At 43.6% G+C, this 24219-nt stretch overlaps 1 protein-coding gene and 1 long non-coding RNA gene across 9 annotated transcripts in view; one reads left to right on the top strand and one right to left on the bottom strand.

Annotated features, from left to right (window-relative positions):
* The window catches only part of LOC129547992 (uncharacterized), a 438730-nt gene extending 417332 nt beyond the window's left edge, over positions 1-21398 (bottom strand). For all 6 annotated transcript variants that reach the window (XR_008684190.2, XR_016036245.1, XR_016036246.1 and 3 more), the window contains exon 1: positions 20961-21398. This is a non-coding gene — a long non-coding RNA (uncharacterized LOC129547992). The remainder of the gene's footprint in view (positions 1-20960) is intronic.
* ADAMTS9 (ADAM metallopeptidase with thrombospondin type 1 motif 9) overlaps positions 18589-24219 on the top strand; it is a 172582-nt gene continuing 166951 nt past the window's right edge. For all 3 annotated transcript variants that reach the window (XM_055414264.2, XM_055414265.2, XM_055414262.2), the window contains exons 1-2: positions 18589-18742; positions 19313-19713. In XM_055414264.2, coding sequence (XP_055270239.1) covers positions 18628-18742; positions 19313-19713 — 516 coding nt within the window. In that variant the 5' untranslated portion in view covers positions 18589-18627. The remainder of the gene's footprint in view (positions 18743-19312; positions 19714-24219) is intronic.

Raw genomic sequence — 24219 nt, 5'->3', positions numbered from 1 at the left:
GACAGGAATCAAGGCTATCCCCAAGAAAAAGAAATGCAAAAAAGCAAAATGGCTATCTGAGGAGGCTTTACAAATAGCTGTGAAAAGAAGGGACGTGAAAAACAAAGGAGAAAAGGAAAGATATACCCATTTGAATGCAGAGTTCCAAAGAATAGCAAGGAGAGATAAGAAAGCCTTCCTCAGTGATCAATGCAAAGAAATAGAGGAAAACAATAGAATGGGAAAGACTAGAGATCTCTTCAAGAAAATTTGAGATACCAAGGGAACATTTCATGCAAAAATGGGCTCAATAAAGGACAGAAATGGTATGGACCTAACAGAAACAAAAGATATTAAGGAGAGGTGGCAAGAATACACAAAAGGACTATACAAAAGAGATCTTCACAACCCAGATAATCACGATGGTGTGATCATTCACCTAGAGCCAGACATCCTGGAATGTGAAGTCAAGTGGGCCTTAGGAAGCATCACTAGGAACAAAGCTAGTGGAGGTGATGGAATTCCAGTTGAGCTATTTCAAATCCTGAAAGACGATGCTTTGAAAGTGCTGCACTCAATATGCCAACAAATTTGGAAAACTCAGCAGTGGCCACATGACTGGAAAAGGTCAGTTTTCATTCCAGTCCCAAAGAAGGACAGTACCAAAGAATGTTCAGGCTACAGTACATTTGCGCTCATTTCACATGCTAGCAAGGCAATGCTCAAAATTCTTCAAGAGAGGCTGTTGAACAGTATGTGAACCATGAACTTCCAGATGAACAAGCTGGGTTTAGAAAAGGCAGAGGAACCAACATTTGTTGGATCATAGAAAAAGCAGGGAATTCCAAAACAACGTCTACTTCTGCTTCATTGACTGCACTAGGTCTTTGACTCTGCAGATTACAACAAACTGTGGAAAATTCTTAAAGAGATGGGAATACCAAACCACTTTAACTGCTTCCTGAGAAACCTGTATGCAGGTCAAGAAGCAAGAGTTAGAACCAGACATGAAACAATAATGGACTGTTCCAAATTGGGAAAGAAGTACGTTAAGGCTGTATATTGTCACCCTGCCTATTTAATTTATATGCAGAGTACATCATGTGAAATTCTAGACTGAGTGAATCACAAGCTAGAATCAGGATTGCTGGAGAAGTATCAACAACTTCAGATAGGCAGACGATACCATTCTAATGGCAGAATGCAAAGAGGAACTAAAGAGCCTCTTGATTAGGGTGAAAGGGAAGAGTGAAAAAGGTGGCTTAAAACTTAACATTCAAAAAACGAAGATTATGGCATCTGGTCCATCACCTTATGGCAGATAGATGGGGAAAAAGTGACAGATATTATTTTCTTGGGCTCCCAAGTCACTGAGGACAGCCATGAAATTAAAAGACGGTTGCTCCTTGGAAGAAAAGCTATGATAAATCTAGACAGTGTATTAAAAAACAGAGACATCACTTTGCCAACAAAGATCTGTGTAGTCAAAGCTATGGTTTCTCCAGTAGTCATGTACGGATGTGAGAGTTGGACCACAAAAATGGCTGAGCACCGAAGAATTGATGCTTTCAAATTGTGGAGCTGCAGAAGTCTTGAGAGACCCTTGGACAGCAAGGAGATCAAATCAGTCAATCCTAAAGGAAGTCAACTCTGAATATTCATTGGTGCTGAAGCTCCAATACTTTGGCCACCTGATGTGACTAGCCGACTCATTGGAGAAGAGCAATCATCCTTTAATTTCGTGGCTGTCCACAGTGATTTTGGAACCCAAGAAAATAAAATCTGAAAGATTGAGGGCAGGAGGAGAAGGGGGTGACAGAGGATGAGATGGTTGGATGCCATCATGGACTCAGTGGTCATGAGTTTGAGCAAATTCCAGGAGATAGCGAAGGACAGGGAAGTCTGGCATGATGCATTCATTGGGTCGCAGAGAGTCGGACATGACTTAGCAACTGAAAACAACAAAAAGGGGATGTGTTTAAGTTAAACTTTTGAACTACTAGGTTCAAGGACTTTTTAAATGTCTTTGTTATTACTATCTTTAAAAGAAAAAAGAATTAAGGGAGAGAAAGCAAAGAAAAAATTAGAAAATTTAGTGAGTCTGGTGGTTATTAAATAGTGGGAACTGTCATATATTTATCCCAGATTGCTCATCTCTGAACTTTCTGGTTTTCTTCCTCAACTGTTCAAGAGGTCAAAAATTTCAAAAGACTAGGGGCAGGAAGAAGAATAGGTGCTAAAAACCTAATAGCAGAACTGCCTGCAGTCCTGCAGCAACTGTTTTACCATCAGCTGAATTTTGATAAGGAAAAGCAAATACCTTAGAAATCGGCAAGCTAAGCCTTTAAGCTTTGGAGGTGATGTTACATATCTCCTCTTCAGAAATACAAAGTGAAAATTGTTTAGGGATAGAAAATAATTTTCCAGGGATGACATGATCTACGACATAAAGGATTAAAACTTCAAAACCCCAGTTAACATACCTTTATTTAACATTGACTTCTTTAATGGAAAAGGTCACTTTCTTTTAGTTTGCATGTGTGCCAAGTTGCTTCAGTTGCATAAACTTAAAAAAAATAATAACATGCATACAGCAAAGTGCACAATATATAGCAAACCGTTAATTTTTACCAAATTAATTTTTACCAAATGAACACATCCCTGTAACCACCACCAAGGTCAAGCAGTAGAACATAACCAGCTTCCTAAAAGCTCCGACTGTGTCCTTCCAACACACTACCCTCCACCAAAGTAACTGTTTTCTTTCACCACCAATAAATTGTGTCTGTATTTAATAATATATACATGGAAAATGTAGGATGCACTTTTCTGTGTCTGGTTTCTTTCACTCAAGATTATATGGAATTCATCCCTGATTTGGTTTTTATCTTTCTGTTATGTGGCTTCATTCATTCCACAAATATTTACTGAGCATCTACTGTACGCCAAACACTGTATGCTAGACACTGCAGACACAATGGCAACAATGCAGATATGGTCTCTGCTTTCATGGAACGTACATAAAGAAATTGTCTTCTGACTCTGCAAATGAGTATCTAAGGATTTAAAAGTCATTGCTTCCCAGAGACAGAATGACGTTTGTCAACACAGGTAGCTCCAAGGTACCCATTTGTCTAGAAAGTAACAGATATGGTCTGGCTAATGTGTACTTCTGTAGATTTCCATATCTTTATCTCCAGAATCTCCCAGCATTGTTTACCTGCTATTTAAGAGTCAGAGGCCTGCAAAATAAAAATCTCAGTTGCCTTCTTAGAGTTGCATTCCAGGATAGCCCCTTGATTGAATAACTAGAATGTCTGCCAGGCAGGGCTCTGGGGAAGGAAGTTGTCTGTATCTTTGAAATGTTATTTCAAACATGCTTCTTTGGCAGAAAAATTCAGAGAAAAGTAACAGGCAGGCAATGGCTTTTTCCCTTTGAAGTTATAGTTTCTGCCCTTTTCTCAGTTTAGGAAATAGGTTGGGAGATAACACTTCATGTGGTCAGTGAAGATTTCCAATTAGCCCAAAATCAGGAGAGGGATACCAGGAGTGCTATGTCAAGATCCCACATAAAGTAAAATTCTAAACTGCATGCATACGTTAACATTAGATGTGCTACTAATTACCAACTTCTGTAAATAACTTTTAAAAATTTAAATTAGTACAACTTTGAGGAAATTAAATATGTGCATTTATCAAAAGTCTTAACAATTTTAAGAGCATGAGAAATCTAAAGTCCGTCTACCCATCACCCTCAAATTTTTCCCCTCTCCCTTTCTCCAGGTATGAATTCAGTGCATCCTTCCAGCCCTCTTTTTATATATATATTTCCAAATACATTTATGCATGTTGTTTTTCACATAAATGATACACACATCATGCCGCAGCTTGCTTTCTGCCCTTCAACAGTATTTTTTGTTATCTTGCCAATTACTGTCTACCTGGTTCGCTCCTTTGAATTGCTATGCAGGGTTCTGTCATGTAAATGCACCACTTTCTATAATGTAGCCATCCTTCTACTGAAGACACGCTGTCTCGAATTTTTCAGTACGACAAACAGTGCTGCCGTGAACAGCCTTGATGTGCATTCTTAGACTTGGAAGCAAGTATTTTTCCAAGACATACATCAAGAAATGGATAGATGATGCCACTGCTTCTTTAGAGTCTCTTGGTTCTTCCCTCTGAGGAAACTCTTTGAAGGCCATGTAGGTCTTATTTGTATCTGTTTTGCCAGAACCCAGCACAGAGGCTGCCTGCTAGTGACTGCTTGCCACGTGTAGGGGCCCCTGTTTTCCTTTCATCTCTTCACTTCTCAGTCTCTTGGTTGATTCCTCTTTGCCTCCAGGTCATTTCAAAGCAAGCCACCTAAGTTCTTCCTTCTTGGCCTTCTCTTGTTTCTCCAGTGTATCTTTCCCCTTTGTCAGAAGCTCTCCTCCCAGGCTTACATTAGAATCAGCTGGGGAGTTTTTGAAATTTACCAGTGCCCAGACCTACTTTCCAGAGGTTCTGACTTGACTGGTCTGCGATGCAGTGGCTCCCAGATAATGTTTTGTTTTTTTTCCTTAGGTTTCTGTCTGATACTAATAGGAGGCTACAATGGAAACTCATTGCCTTGGGCCATTGTTTTTCTAAGTATGGTGCCCAGCCAGCAGTAATAGTACCCCATGGGATTTATTAGAACTATGAATTCTTGGGCTTGACCCTTTAGAACTACTAAACCAGAAATTGGAGGATGGGATCCTGTAGAATAGTTTTGGTAAGCCCTTCAGATGATTGGGAAGCATACTAAATCAAATTCGAGAACCACTGCCCTCCTGTCTTTCCCTGACTCATAATCATGGAGAAGAAATCCTTATTCTTGCCTCAACTCCTCTCCTGAACACCAGCTGCCCCACTGACGTACCTCTAGGGTGCATCCCTACATCTCCAGTGCTCCCGATGCCATTCCTACCTTGCCATGTGGTGTTCCATTGCATGTATACATGTATAAACACACCACATCTTCATTATCCATTCATCTGCTGATGGATAACAGATGAATAGCCTGTTCCCATGTCTTAGTAATTGTAAATAAAGTAGCTATAAATACTGGAGTGCATGTATCTTTTTTAATTAGTGGGAGTTTTTTAGGATATATACCCAGGAGTGGAATTGCTGGGTCATTCTTAATTTTTGAGAAACCTCCAACTGTTTTCCCCAGTGGCTGCATCAATTTATGTTCCTACCAATAGTGTACAAGGATTCCCTTTTCTCCACATCCTCACCACCAGCTTTAAAATAGTTTTATTATTTAAAAAGAATTTTTAAACCACATAGCTACCGAGTCATTCTAGCACTGCATAGTGACTAGTCCAAGTTTTCCCAATCAATTTCAGAAATTACCTCTGTCAGATGCTAAATTCTCTCAGATCTGTTTCTGGATTTTCTAGTCTCTTCCATTGGGTTTTCTGTTCATTCATAATCCAGTATCACCGTATTTATTTACTGAGGCATTCCATTATTTTTTGATATTTGGTATATTTTTTGGTTAATAATTTTGTGAAGGTTTTATTTGTTTATTTGGGTTCAGAAGCAAAGGAAAGTTTTATTCTTTGATCAGAGAATGGTAATATTTGGTATTATTACTAGAGTCTACACATAACTCATTTTCAAAATTTTCCAAGCTGTTTTTTATTTATGTTCTTAAGTAAAGGTTGGTTCAATTTTGTCTCAAACAAAAGAAAAATAACAAACTGTTGGCATTTATATTGTGTTTTCAATAATTTTATAAACTGTCTTAGGGAGAATGGGGACCTTAGTGACACTCAGTCATCCTAAGAATGTGGTGATTTTCCATCTACTCACATCTCCTCTGAAGTCTTCGTTAGCGTTTTAAAGTAGTATTCATATAGGCGTTGCACGTTCCTTGTTATTTCTATCCCCGGTGATTTTGTTGCTGTTGTATGTGAGTTTTTATTCTTTTATATTCTCTCTCTGGTTGTAATATGTATATATCAAAGGCAACAATTTCTGCATAATCACTTAGGGACTCATTCTTGACGTCCTTCCTTCTCATCCCTGTGATAACATCCTTCACCGTGTCCTGTTTAAAATACACTTTCTCAGTATCTAAATGCTGCCACCACCACTCCCACACCCTAGTTAAAGCCACCTTCATCCTCGTTTGAACGACACAATAGCCTCCTACATCCCATCGTCCACACAGCAGCCAGAGGGATTTTTTTTCACAATGAAAGGAGTGTTTTGCCATCTCCTTGCCTAACGATTTTCTGCCTTGCCCTTACATTTAGAGTAAAACACAAACTCCACCCCTGAAAGGTCCCATATCACCTGGCTCCTGTCTCACTTGCTTGCAGCCCCACTCTCCATCCCCTCTCCCTCATTCACAGAACTCCAACCACAAGGGCCTCTTTGGTTTCTGAAACCCTTCCAGTTCTTTCACTGTCTTAGACATTCTCCTGCTGTTCTCTCTGCCCAGAATAATTTTCTGCTTGTTCTTTAAAGGGCTGGCTCCTTCTTACTATCTATTTATGTTGTTGTTAGCTGCTGAGTTATGCCTGACTCTTTGTGACCCCATAGACTGCAGCAAACCAGGCTTCCCTGTCCTTCTTTGTTTCCTGAAGTTTGCTAAAACTCATGTTGATTGAGCAGGTGATGCCATCTATCCATTTCATCCTCTGTCACCCCCTTCTCCTGCTCTCAATCTTTCCCAGCATCAGGGTCTTTTCCAGTGTGTTGTCTCTTTGAATCGATGGCCAAAGGCTTTCGTTTATCTAGCACATCTCAAAGAGCCTTTCTCTGTCCACCTAATCTCAACTATATGCCTTTTAATCTCCTCTACAAAGAACTGTGCGTAATTAATATACTTGTTCACCTATTTACTTATTTTGTGTTTCTGTTCCCCACTGGACTGTGAGCTCCTCTGCAAACTGCATGATACATAGTGGGTGTTCAATAAATATTTTTTTAATAAATAAATGTCTTGTTTATATAATCAGGAGCTGAGTAAGCATCTACTTTTTCCTGAGACTCAATAATTATTCTCCAATCATGTTTTAATTCCACAGTTCAGTGCAGTTCAGTCGCTCAGTCATGTCCGACTCTCCGCGACCCCATGAATCACAGCACGCCAGGCCTCCCTGTCCATCACCAACTCCCGGAGTTCACTCAAACTCATGTTCACAGAGTCAGTGATGCCATCCAGCCATCTCATTCTCTGTCATCCCCTTCTCCTCCCGCCCCCAACCTTTCCTAGCATCAGAGTCTTTTCCAGTGAGTCAACTCAATACTTCCATTTCTATATAAATCACAAGGTCCTGTCAAATTTCATCGAAAAACCTGACTTAGCTATTGATCACATCAGTATATATGAGGTTCTTTTAAAATAGTGAAATACATATTGAATGTTACAGAAAAAGCTACCATTATGCGTAATTTATGAAATAACTTTTCCCTGAGGGTAGTAATAACACAGTATCTTCTTTATATATTGTCTCTTTATTTTTAAAAAATATTGTTCTCATTAAGAAAGTAATATATTCTTATTACTAAAAAAGGCAGATAATATGGGGGTAGGTATCACTGAAGTGTAATAAGTATGGAAGATCTCCATAATTCCCGGTTTCAGAGATCACAGTCATATGGTTATAGCATGATGTAAATCCCTCTTTCCAGACATTTTTTCCTTTGCAGATCCTGTTCAGGTTGAGATTTTTCTCTTTTTTTGTTTTTAGGAGCCAATTACACAAACAACACTGTGACTCACTTACTTAATAATACACATTGGACGTGTTTATATGTTAAAACATACTGCTCTTTTTGACTCTGAAATAACTGCCCAATATTTCATTGGGTTTACTGTTTCTTGATGGTTCTTTTCCCTTTCCACCTGATCAGTGAAGTGGGGAGGATAGGATCTTGAATTATGTCCATTTTCAATTATTAGGACCTTTATCCCTCCTGGGCACGAGGACCAAGTCACCATTCAGGGAGTCATTTCTCTACCTCTGCTCTGTCAGAAAAGGTGCTTAGAGCAAATATAAGTTCCATGAGGTCCAGATTTGTAGTCAACATTAATGAACTGAATAATCAGCACAAAATAAGAAGTGCTGATTTAAAAAATCTATGTTGGTGAATTTGTGTTGCTGACTACAATTAGAATTCAGGCACCACGGCCACTGTGGTAAGTGCCCAGAAAAAAATTATACGTCCAAAGTCTTGCTCTTTGTAACTGCACCTCTAGCACAGAGCCCAACAGTAGCTAAACTTTATTCCAGTTATGCTTGCCATGAATTTCCCTGATATGTACCGTCAGACCTGTTTTTAAGTGGGGGGAAAAAAACAAATGGTTTTCTTTGTGCCAGCTTCTGATAGGGACTTGACAAGGTGCTAATTGCCTGGCTTACATTTCAGGAAGCAACCTATTTTCTGTTATTGGTGCCAATTAATACAAAGACAGTGCATGGTAAATATACCATTTCCAACTGGTGCTGATTTGATGTCACATAATCTCATTACCATGTCAAGCTGTTGCATGCAATGCATCTGTGTTTTTCCACATTAAGTAAAAAATGAAATTATTTATCCCTGCCTCTCGCCCCTCTCCATTGTCCTTGGTAGTCACAGTAGCTGAGATATTTTGAAAAGTTCTTTGAAGACCTTCTTTATAGCAGGTTTCCACATAAGCTCACAGGGAATTCAAATCCTGAACCACTTTATAACTAGAAGGCAGGCATTCTGGCCATATGCTATTTTAATAGCAAGGACCATAGTAGAGCCTGAATAACAGAAAGATACTGAGCTGAACTGAGGGCTGTGAGAGTTGATCAGGATGATCGTTGCTATGAGACCACTGAAGAAGAGCAGTGTTCACAAGGCCCAGTCTTACAGGTAGGTCACTGAGTGGTCTGGTGTTGGAAAAGCATCCTCTTCATCAACCCCAGTTGGACCCATATCCAGAAGCCTCACCATCTGTGACTGACTCCCTAAACCAGACCCTCTATAGGTCTGGCTGGACTGGTATCTGAATTTTTTCTAACATCTAGATTTCTACTCTTTGAGATTGTGTTGTTCACCATCAAAATTTATGCTATTTTAAGCTTTGCTGTTGTTGTTTAGTCACTAAGTTGTGTCTGACTCTTCTGTGACCCTGTGGGACTGTAGCCCGCCAGGCTCCTCTGTCCATGGAATTTTCCAGGCAAGAATACTAGAGTGGGTTGCCATTGCCTCCTCCAGGGAATCTTCCTGACCCAGGAATCAAACCCCTGACTCCTATATTGGCAGACAGATTCTTTACCACTGAGACACCAGGGAAGCCCGTGGTTTAAGAATACAGGCCTTGAAATCAGAAAGTCTACCTCTGAAGGCCCATTTAGCTACTCACTAGCTGTGTAACCTTGAGCCGGTTACTTATCCTCTCTGTGTGTTTATTTCTTCCTCTCCAAAGTGGAGCTCATGGCATTCCTATTTAATTGGGTTGTCAGAAGAGTTGACTACAACCTTATCCACTGTTAGTTGAAGTAGTAAGCCATCACAAAGGTTAACCATTATTATGATTAATACCTTTACAATAGATAACCTATTAAACATCTTCTGGCAGAGGAAATTTTTGCATATGTAAATATTTTCTACCATATAAAAACATTTTTAAACTGTTCATTCAGTGGGGAAATCAGGTTCTGGCTAATGTTTTGGTTATGTAAAATATTCTGCCAGATAAAGAAAATCCAGTGTTTGAAAAAAATGCTAAATTGGACTTATTTAAGCAGGCAAAGGAGAAATGAAAAGATATATATATCCTTCTGAATGCAGAGTTCCAAAGAATAGCAAGGAGAGATAAGAAAGCCTTCCTCAGCAATCAATGCAAAGAAATAGAGGAAAAACAATAGAATGAAAAAGTCTAGAGATCTCTTCAAGAAAATTAGAGATACCAAGGGAACATTTCATGCAAAGATGGGCACAATTAAGGACAGAATTGGTATGGACCTAACAGAAACAGAAGATATTAAGAAGAGGTGGCAAGAATATACAGAAGAACTATACAAAAAGGATCTTCATGACTTAGATAACCATGATGGTGTGATCACTCACCTAGAGTCAGACAACCTGGAATTCAAAGTCAAGTAGGTTTTTGGAACCATCACTATGAACAAAGCTAGTGGAGGTGATGGAATTCCAGTTGAGCTATTTCAAATCCTAAAAGATGATGCTGCGAAAGTGCTGCACTCAATATGCCAGCAAATTTGGAAAACTCAGCAGTGGCTACATGACTGGAAAAGGTCAGTTTTCATTCCAATCCAAAAGAAATGCAATGCCAAAGAATGCTCAAACTACCACACAATTGCACTCATCTCACACGCTAGCAAAGTAATACTCAAAATTCTCCAAGCCAGGCTTCAAGAGTATGTGAACCATGAACTTCCAGATGTTCAACCTGGATTTAGAAAAGGCAGAGGAACCAGAGATCAAATTGCCAACATCCACTGGATCATGGAAAAAGCAAGAGAGTTCCAGAAAAAACATCTACTTCTGCTTTATTGATTACGCCAAAGCCTTTGACTGTGTGAACGGGAACATGAAAGTCGCTCAGTCGTGTCTGACTCTTTGCAACCCCATGGACTATACAATTCATGGAATTCTCCAGGCCAGAACGCTGGAGTGGATAACTGTTCCCTTCTCCAGGGGATCTTCCCAATCCAGGGATCGAACCCATGTCTCCCATATTGCAGGTGGATTCTTTACCAGCTGAGCCACTACTGTGTAGCTCACGACAAATTGTGGGAAATTCTTCAAGAGATCGGAATATCTGATCACCTTACAGGTCTCCTGAGGAATCTGTATGCAGGTCAAGAAGCAACAGTTAGAACCGGACTTGGAACAACAGATTGGCTCCAAAATGGGAAAGGAGTTTGTCAAGGCTGTATATTGTCATCCTGTTTATTTAACTTATATGCAGAGTACATCATGCAAAATGCTGGGGTGGATGAAGCTCAAGCTGGAATCAAGATTGCTGGGAGAAATATCAGTAACCCTTATGGCAGATGACACCACCCTTATGGCAGAGAGTGAAGAACTAAAGAGCCTCTAGACGAAAGTGAAAGAGGAGAGTGAAAAAGCTGACTTAAAACTCAACATTCAAAAAACGAAGATCATGGTACCTGGCCCCATCACTTCATGGCAAATAGATGGGGAAAAAGTGGGAAAAGTGACAGACTTTATTTTCTTGGGCTCCAAAATCACCGTGGACAGTGACTGCAACCACAAAAGTAGATGCTTTCTTCTTGGAAGAAAAGCTATGACCAACCTAGAGAGCATATTAAAAAGCAGAGACATTACTTTGAGAACAAAGGTCCATATAGTCAAAGCTATGGTTTTTCCAGTAGTCATGTATGGATGTGAGAGTTGGGCCATAAAGAAAGCTGACTACTGAAGAACTGATGCTTTTAAACTGTGGTGCTAGAGAAGACTGCTGAGAGTCCCTTGGACAGCAAGGAGATGAAACCAGACAATCCTAAAGGAAATCAGTCCTGAATATTCACTGGAAGGACTGGTGCTGAAACTGAAGCTCCAATGCTTTGGCCACCTGATGTGAGGAGATGACTCATTGGAAAAGACCCTGATGCTGGCCAAGATTGAAGGCAGGAGGAGAAGAGGGGTGACAGAGGATGAGATGGTTGGATGGCATTGCCAACTCAATGGACATGAATTTGAGTAAGCTCTGAGATATGGTGAAAGAGAACAGGGAAGCCTGACGTGCTTCAGTCCGTGGAGTCGCAAAGAGCTGGACATGACTAAGCAACTGAACTGAACTGAACTGAAGCAGAATATAAGAAGGAGTAAAGCTGTTTAAAAATGAAAAAGTTTTGAAAGAGTAGCTAACGCAAGGATGAATGTGAAGAAATACACAGTCAGTAAAATATAACCATGCACATGACATATTTTCTTTTTCAGTACAAGTGTAACATGCATACACGTGTGCTCAGTCATGTCCAACTTTGGGTGTCCAACTCTGCAACCCCATGGACTATAGCCCACCAGGCTTCTCTGTCCATGGGATTTCCCAGGCAAAAATATTGGAGTGAGTTGTCATTTCTTTCTCTAGGGGATAGTCCCAACCCAGGGATCGAACTTGCATCTCCTGAGTCTCCTGGTGGATTCTTTATCACTGAGTTGCTGGGTAGCTTTCAGTAAAAAAAAAAAAAAGAAAGAAAGAAGCCCCAAAAACTGGTGACGGGAGTAGAAGGAGGTTAACAGGGGAAGGAGTGCTTGGTGGCCAGCGCTGTTCTCTGTCAAACTGAATCAGGAACCACTCTTCCTAACTGCTGCTGCTGCTAAGTCGCTTCAGTCATGTCCGACTCTGTGCCACCCCATAGATGGCAGCCCACCAGGCTCCCCCATCCCTGGGATTCTCCAGGCAAGAACACTGGAGTGGGTTGCCATTTCCTTCTCCAATGCATGAAAGTGAAAAGTGAAAGTTAAGTCGCTCAGTCGTGTCCAACTCTTAGCGACCCCATGGACTACAGCCCACCAGGCTCCTCCGTCCATGGGATTTTCCAGGCAAGAGTACTGGGGTGGGTTGCTATTGCCTTCTCCAACTCTTCCTAACTAGTAGGTGGGTTAGTCAGCAGGTGAGAGCACAGATTTGCATGTTTAGGGATCAATTCCTCTGTGCCAGCCACTAAGCCAGCACCTCGGTCCATTCATTTTCACAGTACCCCTTTGAAGCAGGCAACTGTGATTATAACTCTCTTCAGGATATGGAAAGGATACAGAAAATGCACTCTTACTTTTTATGCTCATAATCCTAAAGTAGGCATTGGAGAAAACCTAGCTCTGGAAATTTCTACTCTAGAAAGTAACAATCATGATAAGATTCTAATTCTACTCCTAGGATTTTTCTCCTAGGAGTAATGATACCATGAGAAATAGAGATTACCTCCATCATTCCTGGAGTTCCGTGTGTGTGCATGCGTGTGCGTCTTTGTGTAAGAGAAAGAAAATGACTTTTGCAAATTAAAGGAAATACTGGCTCTGAAAACTAGAAACAACTTTCAATAATTGTAACCTCTTCATTTAAGAAATATTTATTGAGTGCCTATTAGGTAGCACCAAGAGGATACAGTGAGGATGGAGATCGATTTGCTGTTGCCCTCACGTAGTTTAAAGTCTAACAAATAACACCAAACACCAAGATGAACGGGGTGAAACAAAGTAGGACAGAAGAAGTTCAGATTTCAGGAGGCATATAGCATCCTGGTACATCTCCCAACAACCTGAGCATTGTCAGATTCCATGCTAGCAAGGGTAGCAACTGTCTGTGTTGAATGTGGACTTCCAGGAAATGGTGAAATTGTATGTGCACAGACTTCAGTGCTTTCTCACTTGGCTTCAGTTTAAGAGTGGTTTCGATCTGAGCACTTCTGAATCATTTGTAGTTATGATGTTGAAACCCCTGGTCTGGAGGTCTCATTCTACAGATACTGAAGGGGGCAGAATAAGGATCTGAGGTCCAAAGAGTCTCAAGCAATTGTTAGTGGGATTCACTTGGGGCTCCAAAGCCTGGGTAATAGCTAAAGTATGGTTTTCTGGAATGATAAGTAAGAAAGGAACACCTGATACATAAATAACTTTGTAAAATTGCCATGAGTTAGTCATGAGCTATCTTGGAACATCATAAAGACCAGACTGGGACATTCCATGTAGGCTCAAAAGGAGTTATTTAGAACTGTCGATTTAGCTTTAAAATGAAAAGAAAGGATGTTCTTACAGATCATACTCATCAGGCCAGGTATAAAGGCTGAATTGTCAGAAACAATTAGATGGCCATCTTTCTGTCACTAAGCTGCTTTTATTTACGATGTTAACAAGTTTTGCAGGTAAACTGATTCCTGATTAAATCCCAACTCAGCACATTCTAGCTCTGTAATGCTGTATTAGGTCATTTAACTTTGCAGAGTCTAATTTTCATCATATGTAAAATAGAGCAGAACCCAGACAGTGGAACTGCTATGGTGGTAGTTTAGTTGCTAAATCATGTCCAACTCTTTTGTGACCCCATAGACTGTAGCCCACCAGGCTCCTCTGTCCATGGGATTTCCCAGGTAAGAATAGTAAAGTGGGTTGCCATTTCCTTCTCCAGGGGATATTCCTGACCCAGTGACGGAACCTGAGTCTCCTGCATTGCAGGCAGTCTCCTGCAGTTACCACCGGTGGCTCAGTGGTAAAGAATCTACCTGCAAGGCAGGAGATGTGGGAAATGCAGCTTCCTTCCCTGGGTCAGGAAGATCCCCTGGAGTAGGAAAATGGCAACCCACTCCAGTAAACTTGCCTAGAAAGTCCCTCAGACAGAGGAGCCTGGCGGGCTCACAATCCACAGGATCACAGAGTTGAACGTGACTGAGCACACAAGCTACCCAGTACCATGGACTTAGCTATTCCTGAAGCCACTTACTGCTGACTACTCAGGAAACAGTTCACTGTGTTTCTGCCTCCTGCTGTCTGCCTCTCATTTCGGTGTGGGTTTTCCCTTTCTGTGGAAAGAGATGGCTTTGCTTCAGATCTCCTTCCTGCTGTTTTTACTGGTGCTCTGCAAAGTCACATGTGACGTCATCTTTCACATTTCTGTTGACCAGACTATCTCTCCCTAGAGCCTCATCTGCATCATCACTCCTCTGAGATTTAATTTTCATGAAGAAGCATCCACAGAAACCTCCCATTTAATCTACAGTAACATTCAATTCCAGTAAAGCCTGGGAGAAGAAAATGGACTAAAATCTGTCCTTCTCTTCACTCCAGGTGACCTCAACAAGATGTTCTTCCTTCAGGAAGGCTTCTGTAGGGGGCCAGTTATTACAGAATCCAGTCTCCCCTCCTGCATTCAGGTATGTTCATATATTTCTATATATAGAACCAACTTCCAAACTGCATACATATACATTTTCTTTTATAATTTACATTTTATTGGTGGTTTTGAGGCTCAGTACACATGCATTTTAATTTTTAATGGATGTGCCAAAAATTTAAAACAAAATCATGTTAATTGTGATTCTTTTCTAAACAGTTATTGCAGTCAGTTTCCAGCCAAAAACTTGGTGACAAAGATTCCTTTAAAGGATACCAAATATAAAATATTTTATCATGTATTAATTTATATTATTTATTTATGTCACATATATTTATGTATATTAATTCAATAATTGCCTTCTTAGATCCAACCAGTCCATTCTAAAGGAGATCAATCCTGGGTGTTCATTGGAAGGACTGATGCTAAAGCTGAAACTCCAATACTTTGGCCACCTCATGCGACGAGTTGACTCACTGGAAAAGACTCTGATGCTGGGAGGGATTGGGGGCGCGAGGAGACAGGGACGACAGAGAATGAGATGGCTGGATGGCATCACCGACTCGATGGACATGAGTTTGAGTGAACTCCGGGAGTTGCTGATGGACAGGGAGGCCTGGCGTGCTGTGAATCATGGGGTCGCAAAGAGTTGGACACGACTGAGCGACTGAACTGAACTAACTGAACTGAAATATGATAAAGTCACTTTAGGATTGCTGAAACAAAATAGAGGTTTATATTTATTCATTCACGCAATAAATATTTCTTGAGTTCCTACTATGTGCCAGACCCATACTAGGTACTAAGAGAAACATCCTGAAATATCAGTGAGATAATTAAGATTATCATGAAATACTCAACAATAGAAAATGGAGTAAGAGAGCCAAAGATATGTCATACATAGCAAAGACAATTGAGGCAATTCTCTTGATGATTTTAGCCACCCTTACCTAAACCAACCCCCCAAAACTTGGCAGCATTTCAGATCAATGATTTACTCAGTAAATCATTTACTGAGTAAATCATTGATAATTATGATAATTATCAAAATGGATAAATATGTATGATAATTATGAACTTAGATGAAGTGCTGAAACTGAATTTGAACCATATCTCTTACTTACTAGTTAGGGGACCCTTGTTAAATTATTTTACCTCTTTCATCCTCAATATCCTAATCTGTAAAATGGAATTACTATTCTTCCTGCCTCATAGAGCTACTGTAAAAATTAAATGTTGTATTAAATGCGCAAGGGGTAGTACATGGTTCTCAAAGTTGATTATCATCATTATTATTATTCAGACAAAAGATTTTGACTTGAATTGTTTAGCTAGCTCAGTTGTCTTATTCGTTTATTATGATTTCAAATATCTTCCTAAGATTTTTTTTTTTAAGACTTGTTTATAGATGTAAATTCAGAGGTAAGCTAGTAACACTTAAGAAAGGGTGAATAAACTCCCTGAGGATGAGAAATTCAGAAAGTCAAACTCCTGATCACTTCAGGAAGTTCCAAGAGAAACTTTGTAATTTTAGTCCCTATCAGCTGTAGAGATGGTTATTTGTATCAGGAGCAATGTTAAAGAACCATAACCAAAATTCATCCTTTAATGCCAAGTCCTAGAAAGAAAGCAACTGAGAAAGAGCACACAATGAAACCTCTATCCTTACATATAATAATTGCTATACTGTTAAGTTCTTTACGGGAGGGATTCAAATTGAAAAAGAGGATAACTGTTTAATGGGAAATACTGCAATGTGCTACATTTTTGAGTAATTTTATAGTGGCAGTCCTAGAATATTTTCCTAGGAATCAGCTAAGAGTTTGATTTCTTGGTGTTTTTCTGTTTCCTGCTAAACTATCAGCAAACCTCAGACACTGTGATTGTGAGGAATTTTTACTACATAATGATAAGAAAAAGAGTGTATTAGAAGAAATGTCTTTTAGTCAATACCTTGAAGGTTTAAGGAAAAGTTTTAAATATCATTCTTTAAAAATCTAATTGTGTGCTTAACAGGGGTTTCTATTTTGCCATTTACATTGTGTGCACCAATCATAAATTCCAGTCAAGTCAACATTGGTCTGTTTGGGTTAACAGCTTCTTTAGGAAATTCTATTCTTGCCAAGTCATTTCTCCCTGTATCAGGAGAAATACTTACGTTAATATTTCCAGAGAAGTAGACACTTATAGAATATTGCTTTAGCCCCCCCTTCTCCCCCACAGACCCCAACCCCGTGTAGGCAGTCTTTGGTGTTTTCATCCCTGAGTGCCAGCCTTCCAAGCAACAGAAAACTCTGGTTCTGGACTTTGGGGCAAATATTCATTTTTTACAGAAATTGTTCAAAACATCCGGGATTAAACACCTCTTTCACTCTCTCTCTCTCACACACACACATGCGCACACAAATACATACACACCATCCCTCTCAGGCAGAATTTCTGACTTTAAAATATGCATCCCAAGTCAGAGGTAGGTATAGTTAAAAGTGGCATCTTTAAGCTGTTCCAAGCATCTCTCTGGCAAAAAGCAAGCGGAAGTGGTTGAGAAATCTCTGCAGGCACTGGTGCTTCCCCTGGAGTCAATGACAGTCCCGTCTCTCTCTCCCGCTCCCATATCTCTAATACCCGAGACACTTGGGGGCGCCGAAATCCCCGCCTCCTCTTGCTGCCCAGAGCCGTTCTTAACCTTTTTTGGGCCGGAGACCTACAGAAAGCTATAGACACTCTCTCGAAGGGCCTGAGGTTGGGGTGAGCACAACTGAAAAGCTTTAGGAAACCTTGAGGAGACCATGAATTTGAAACGCATCCTGAACTGCCAGATGAGAACCCCAGCTCCAAAACTCTTGATCTGGGGCTGGTGAAGCCAAGAGCGGAGCTCAGAAACCAAACCCCCTCCCTCGTGAGAAACTGTGGGACGCGAAGGCGCTCCTGCGCTGGGCCACTTTCACTTGCGAGAAACCCAAAGGAGATCGGGACAGAAATTCATAAAGAGAGAAAGAGAACAGAAAGAGATGGGGACAGTGTAGAAAGAGAAAAGGTATGGGGGAGATGCGGGAACTAGAGAGGCGCGCAGTGGGGCGGGGAGAGAGACCACAAGCGGAAAAGGGGGCGCGGAGCGGACTGACAGGGCGAGGGGGAAAGAGATTCCGAAGGGAGAAAGAGAGGATCTGGGAGAGAGACTGGGAGCGCCAGGAAAGGGGGAGAACGTTCTCTGCTCTGTCTCGCCAGGGCAGGGAGTCTCAGAAAAGCCCGTCCCGGGGAGATGGCGGACCGCACTCGGCGCCCCTGCGCTCCCGGCGACTCTGCCAGCAGCAAGTACCGCACGGCGGCCGAGGAGCCGAGTGGCAGGAGGCGGTCCCCACTCACTCCGCTTTCTCCTCCCCTCTCCGAGAGGCGGGGACCTGAGTATTTGAGTAGCGGCCCCCCCTCCGCCCCCCAGCCCCCCATTCAAGAAGCCGCTCCGCTATCCCCGCCAGCACAGGGCGCCCGGCGCGCCTCGGAGCGCACGTTCCGCGCTTTCTCCTGCCGGCTCCCTGGACATTATGCGGCCAAGCAGCCGAGCCCCAGTCCTCCTCCTCCTCCTGCTCCTGCGGCTCCTCCTGCGGCCCGAGCGGCTCAGCTCTCGGCAGGCGGCGGCGTTGCTCAGCCGAGCGCAGACGGGACCCTCGCCGCGAGACCTCAGCGACTCCTAAAGTCAAAAGTTGGCGGCGGGCACCGGGCTCCGCGCGCTCTCCGCAGCCGCAGCCTCGCAGCCAAGGAGGGCAGGAGGGGAGGGGGGTGGGGGCGGCTGGGGAGGGGTGGGGAGCACCATGCAGTTTGTATCCTGGGCCACACTGCTAACGCTCCTGGTGCGAGACCTGGCCGAGATGGGGAGCCCAGATGCCGCGGCGGCCGTGCGCAAGGACAGGCTGCACCCGAGGCAAGGTAACGAGAGTCGGCCACGGGGACCCTTCCGCCCCTGTCGCCACCTCCTTAGCCTCCGTGTCCGACGGCGGACACCCTGCAGCGGAGGCCTCTCTCTCCCTTCTCCTTTTCCTAGAAAGAATTATCTCCCGCTTTGCAGCCTCTCCCTTCTTCGGGTCATTCCCAGCCAATCTCTCAAGAGACACTGTGGAAAGAACTTAGTCGTCCGCCCCCTTCCTTTTAGCCTGATCTTTCTCCTCACCCATGCCAGGCCCCAAACTATAGTTAGTTAGTAACTGGGGGCACCAGCTCGTCGCATAATTCAGGGTATCTGTCAGGATCTATAATCACGGTATGTATTTTGCTTTCTTCAGTGTCTGACTCTGACAGCATCTAACACTTTCTGACACATAGTAGGTGTCCAGCAAATATTTGTCCAGTGACTGAAGGGGAAGGGATTGACTTGAATGGGGAGGGAAAAGCTGGAAAATAACTTAGGAGAGCCACCCCCCAACACACACACACACTTCAAGTGAAAACTTGCAGAAAACTATATTATTGGTTCATGTGCCTGTGCTTCTCTGTCTACAGTGAAATTACTAGAGACCCTGAGCGAATACGAAATCGCATCTCCCGTCCGAGTGAACGCTCTCGGAGAGCCCTTTCCCACGAACGCACACTTCAAAAGAAGGCGACGAAGCATTAACTCTGCCTCTGACCCCTGGCCTGGCTTCGCCTCCTCCTCTTCCTCCGCTACCTCCTCCCAGGAGCATTACCGCCTCTCCGCCTTTGGCCAGCAATTTCTATTTAATCTCACCGCCCATGCTGGATTTATCGCCCCGATGTTCACTGTCACCCTTCTTGGGGCACCCGGATTGAACCAGACTAAGTTTTATTCCGAGGAGGAAGCGGAACTCAAGCACTGTTTCTACAAAGGCCATGTCAATACCAAGTCAGAGCACACAGCCGTCATCAGCCTCTGCTCGGGAATGGTAAGTGGACGCGCGCCCCCTCCCCTGCCCTGCCCTTTCACCTCCTCACCCGCTTCTGGAAGACTTAATTGCTCTCTAGCCTAGGACCCTCACTGCGCCGTCTCTCCGCTCTGGCGTTAAACATGTTTGCGTCCTATGCTTTGGGTGGCTACTCCGGCGAGTGTGCTGACACTTGAGAGAAGCTCATCCTCCCCGACACCCACCCCCCCGACACCAAGTCCCGGGAGAGGGAGTTCTGGATGTTTCGGAGCTTTCTAGGGTCCAAATTCAGCTCAACTGTTGAACTGCGTGTTGTCCCACACCAGTAGGTGGCTGGGATATCGGTTTGCAAACTCGAAGAGACTTGTCCTTCCCTTCTGCAAACTCGGCCGCCCAGGAGTGGAGCAGCTGAGCACAGGGAGAACCCGACTCCTTATTGGTGCATCTTGAGTCGGGGGTGTGGGCTGAGAATCCCCCGCGTCCGGTACGGGGAGTTCCTTCTGTGTGTCTTGGAGGGCGGTGCGTAATCTAGAGTCCCCACGTTCTCTCAGGGTCTTTTTTCACGCGCCAGGAACCCTGAGGCTGAACTGGATTGACAGGGAACAGGTCCGGTCTCAGCAACGGAAGGGTGGGCCCAGGGCTCAGGGGGCGGGAAAGAGGGCGGGGACTGTCCTGGATGCTCTGCTTCAGCAAGGAAACTACGAGTGGGGGTGCGTCGCAGTCCGACTCTGCACCCTGCTGGTGGGGTGGCCCCAAGAAGCAGAAATACTGGGGAGAGCTTGGAGAGATTTCAATTCTCCTGAGATTTCCACTACCCATGGAGTGCCAGAGAATTCGACAAGGGAGCCTGAAGTGCACATTGCCCTAGAGAGGGAGGGCGAGAGGGCGGGCAAGTCACCATGCGCTGCAAAATACGCACTTAGCAGGGGACCCGAGCTGGTACCCCTACCCAGTGTTTATTTACTCACCGCCCCCTTCTATTGCCCCTCCCCCCGCCCCACTTGCCCTCTTGTCTGCCCTACACGCCGTCTGCCCTCTCCCTCTTGTGAGATTGGAGGGTAAGGTTTTGGCCCAAGTGAGAGCGGTTCTGGGACTTCTCCAAGCGACGTGCGTTTCTGCCACGCGCTCTGACGCAGAAACTATCGTGGGTCAGGATCTCCCAGCGCACAGGGGCTATGCGCCCTGCTCCCCAGTGATGCAATTACTTTTCTCCAGAGCACCCATATTCCCCGCCGTTACCTTTTCTAAGTGGAAGCTTGACTACTTACCCAGGGCGCTTGGCTGCCCCCTTCTCCGCGCGCTGCTGTTCGTGGCTCGCGAGTCCCAAATGTTGATGTCGCATCCATCTCCACTGCTCAACCGAGGGGTCGGGTGGGAAGGGAGGCAAGCTTGTAGACTGAGAGGGAGGAGGTTTAGGCTGCTGGGATGCGAGGATGAAGATGAACCCACTTTAGCCCCCAGCAAAGCTCCCAGAGTCGCGGTGCGTCGTTGAGATTGTTTGGGGGTGGGCGGAGACGGCAGTTTGGCGAAATGGGAGGGGGTGCTGCATGAGTCATCGCTGCCCCGGGACGCCTGGAATCCTTCTGTTCTTGGAAAGGTTGTTTGATCTGGGTGGGTATAAGTCAGGTGCTGGAACCCAGAGCATCAGAGTGTGCCCAGATCCCAAGGCTGCAACCCACAGTTCCAGAACCTTACTGATAGGGCTGCGTGTGTAAGTCAAGTTTGTAAACAGCCTTTACTCCTCCTCCCTCCCCGCCTCCACACCCTGCTGAGTGGCCCCAGCAGTGGTATAAACGTTTTGCTGCGCAGGACCTTAATTTCTGTTGGCAATTTTAGGTGGTAACTCGCGCTTGTAACTGCAGAGTAGTAACTCTCTTAGGGAACTGAGGGCCAGGACTTAGAAAGACAAACTCCCTAGACCTTGAGGAGTCCATTTGTATTGTGCCTAATTTGCAGTCTGGCTCTTTTTTTGGAGGGGAGGGAGGTGCAGAAGATCTGGCATGTTATCTGAAAAATATGCGAGGTAGCTGTTTATAGCTGGAATGAATCTAGCTCCAAAATCCTTGCCCCTTTGTCTTCCTTTTGGAATTTATCTTTCTTGGAAAGATGTCCCTGTACCCATTTGGTGCTTGTCCTATCTTGGCACTCCTCCTGGCCCTCTCAGGAAGTCTTCCTGGAAATTGATCATTCTTTAGAGCGATGCTAGCCTTCCTCCCTTCCCTCTTACTGGTCAGTTATTAGTTTCCCTGAAATCCTTCTCAAATGTGTTTCTCACCTGTTCTGAGCATCCCTATTCTACCTCTAGACCTCTTTGCTTCTCTCTTCCTCTCTCATTAGGGCTGATGTCCAAGAAATATTTCTGTCTGGCTTCTTCCCCTGGTCTTTTCTCTTTAATCCCTGCTACACATCGCTTGTAGATTAATGATGACAAGGTGCAAAATCACATCGCTACCCTGTTCAGTTACTGCACAGACCTCCCCACTGCCTCGTGAATGACTTTAAATTCTTCCATCTGGCACTTAAGGCCATTGACAGTGTACCTCCTCACCCCTTTGTACATCCAGAGTGTCTAGTCTAGTCTCATCTGTCAAGCTTTGCTTTACAAATCCTACATTTCAGGCAAACTGTTTTTGCACATTTCATTCCCCTCCCATCTCATAACCTTTGGGCCTTTGGATTTACTGGGTGACCTCAACCAGCTTCACGTGCTCAAATCACACCCTTCTTTCAAAGTGTAACTAACGTACTTTGTTCCCTGGAAACCTCTTCCTAGTCCTTCAGACGGCTGCCGTCTCTCTCCACTTTCACAGACATGTACTGCTCTCCCTCCTTGATGTTTAGTGTGCTCTCCCTTGTATTATGGTTCTTGCAACACATGTTCTATCCCCTTTTCCTGGGAAGCAGGGTCAGCATCAATTCATTTCTCTTCCGCAGTGGAACCTTTTGTATATTGTAATAAGTACTTACAGCCTATATTTGAATAAATGGTCACCTTAGCTAAGAAAGGGTTACTCTTCATTCAAACAGCTGTGTTATGAGACAAAATTTAATGGATGGAGGAGCCTGGTAGGCTGTAGTCCATGGGGTCGCTAAGGGTCGGACACAACTGAGCGACTTCACTTTCACTTTTCACTTTCACACATTGGAGAAGGAAATGGCAACCCACTCCAGTGTTCTTGCCTGGAGAATCCCAGGGACGGGGGAGCCTGGTGGGCTTCCGTCTATGGGGTCACACAAAGTCGGACATGACTGAAGTGACTTAGCAGCAGCAGTAGCAGCATATTCCTTTTACTGAACTCTTATTATGTGTCTGTACTGTAATAAGTACTTTATGTATGCATTATTTCATCTAAATCCTTTCAGCAGCCCAGTCCTTGAGAGAACCCATTTTGCAGTTGAGGGCACTGAATCTTTGAGAGGTGGGGACTTGCTTGTGTTTTCACAGGTAGCAAGTGACAGAGCTGGGATTCCCATCCAGTCCTTCTGACCATCCTCTTAACCATGGGCCGGAGACTGAATCTGTGTTCCTAAAGAGAATTTCAAAGTGTTTTTTTTTTAAAGGCCCTAGACTAGAATCAAGGTACCTGAGTTCCAGATTTAGCAGGAGATCTATTCAGCTGCTTCTGTATCACTGAAGGGGACAAGTCAATTCCTGCCTCTGGACCTCAGTTTCCCCTTTTAATAATCAAAGATGCTAGACCTTCACCAGATGGGCTCCCAGATTCTTTCTCAGTATTTGTGGCCTGTCTCTAGTACCTTTCACATGTTGTAGTCGGTTTCTTGCTCTGTGCTCAGAGAGCACCAGAGTTGTGTTTTAAAAATAGGGAGAGGTGCCTGGGTAAAAGCAACTTGTTAAATCACTTCTCTGGAAGCCAGTTACTCTCTTATTCTGACACCAGACTGTCAGAGCTATCTTGTCTTTAAGTCAGGGGCTGATGAACCACATGGAGAGTATTTTTTAAAAAATACAAATATTAGATCTTACCATAGAAATACCAAATCTGCCCGCATAGGGTGATTTCTCAATTTTTCAACTTCCCAGGAAATTTTGACACTTAGCTGGGTTTGGGGACCCCAGTGCTTAGCCAAGTACTTTAAAACTTTGTCATGCCTAAGAATTCTAAAATATCAGTTCTTGGGCCGCACCTACCCGCAGATATTTCAGTTCAGTAGATTAAAGTTTGAGTGGAGTGTGATCCTTGAGTGCTGATACTGGCTCTGATCTTCAAGGACAGTCATTTCCTGGATCCAGGGGAGAGTCAGAGGCCTTTGCCTTTTCCCCAACATTGAGGGAAAAGGAACCACAAAGGAGAGAAGAGCTTGATTTTTTTCCTTGAAACACTGCCCACTGACATGGCATGGGGAGCTTTTTATCGCTCTTGTAATGTTTCCTTTGGGTAGTTCAGCTTTGCAGCTTCATTTATAATTTGCAGAACTTGTGGGTATATGGGAAGGGGAGGAGAAGGAGTTACCGTGAAGCTCTTAGAGTGATGGGCAAACACAAATTACATCCTGGTGGTCAGAGGC

The sequence above is a fragment of the Moschus berezovskii genome, chromosome 24 (assembly GCF_049115385.1).
Source record: "Moschus berezovskii isolate FMDL1 chromosome 24, NW_MosBer_1.0, whole genome shotgun sequence".
NCBI lineage: Eukaryota > Metazoa > Chordata > Mammalia > Artiodactyla > Moschidae > Moschus > Moschus berezovskii.
Note: the sequence above shows the minus strand (reverse complement) of the source record. Positions and strands in the feature narration are given on the sequence as shown.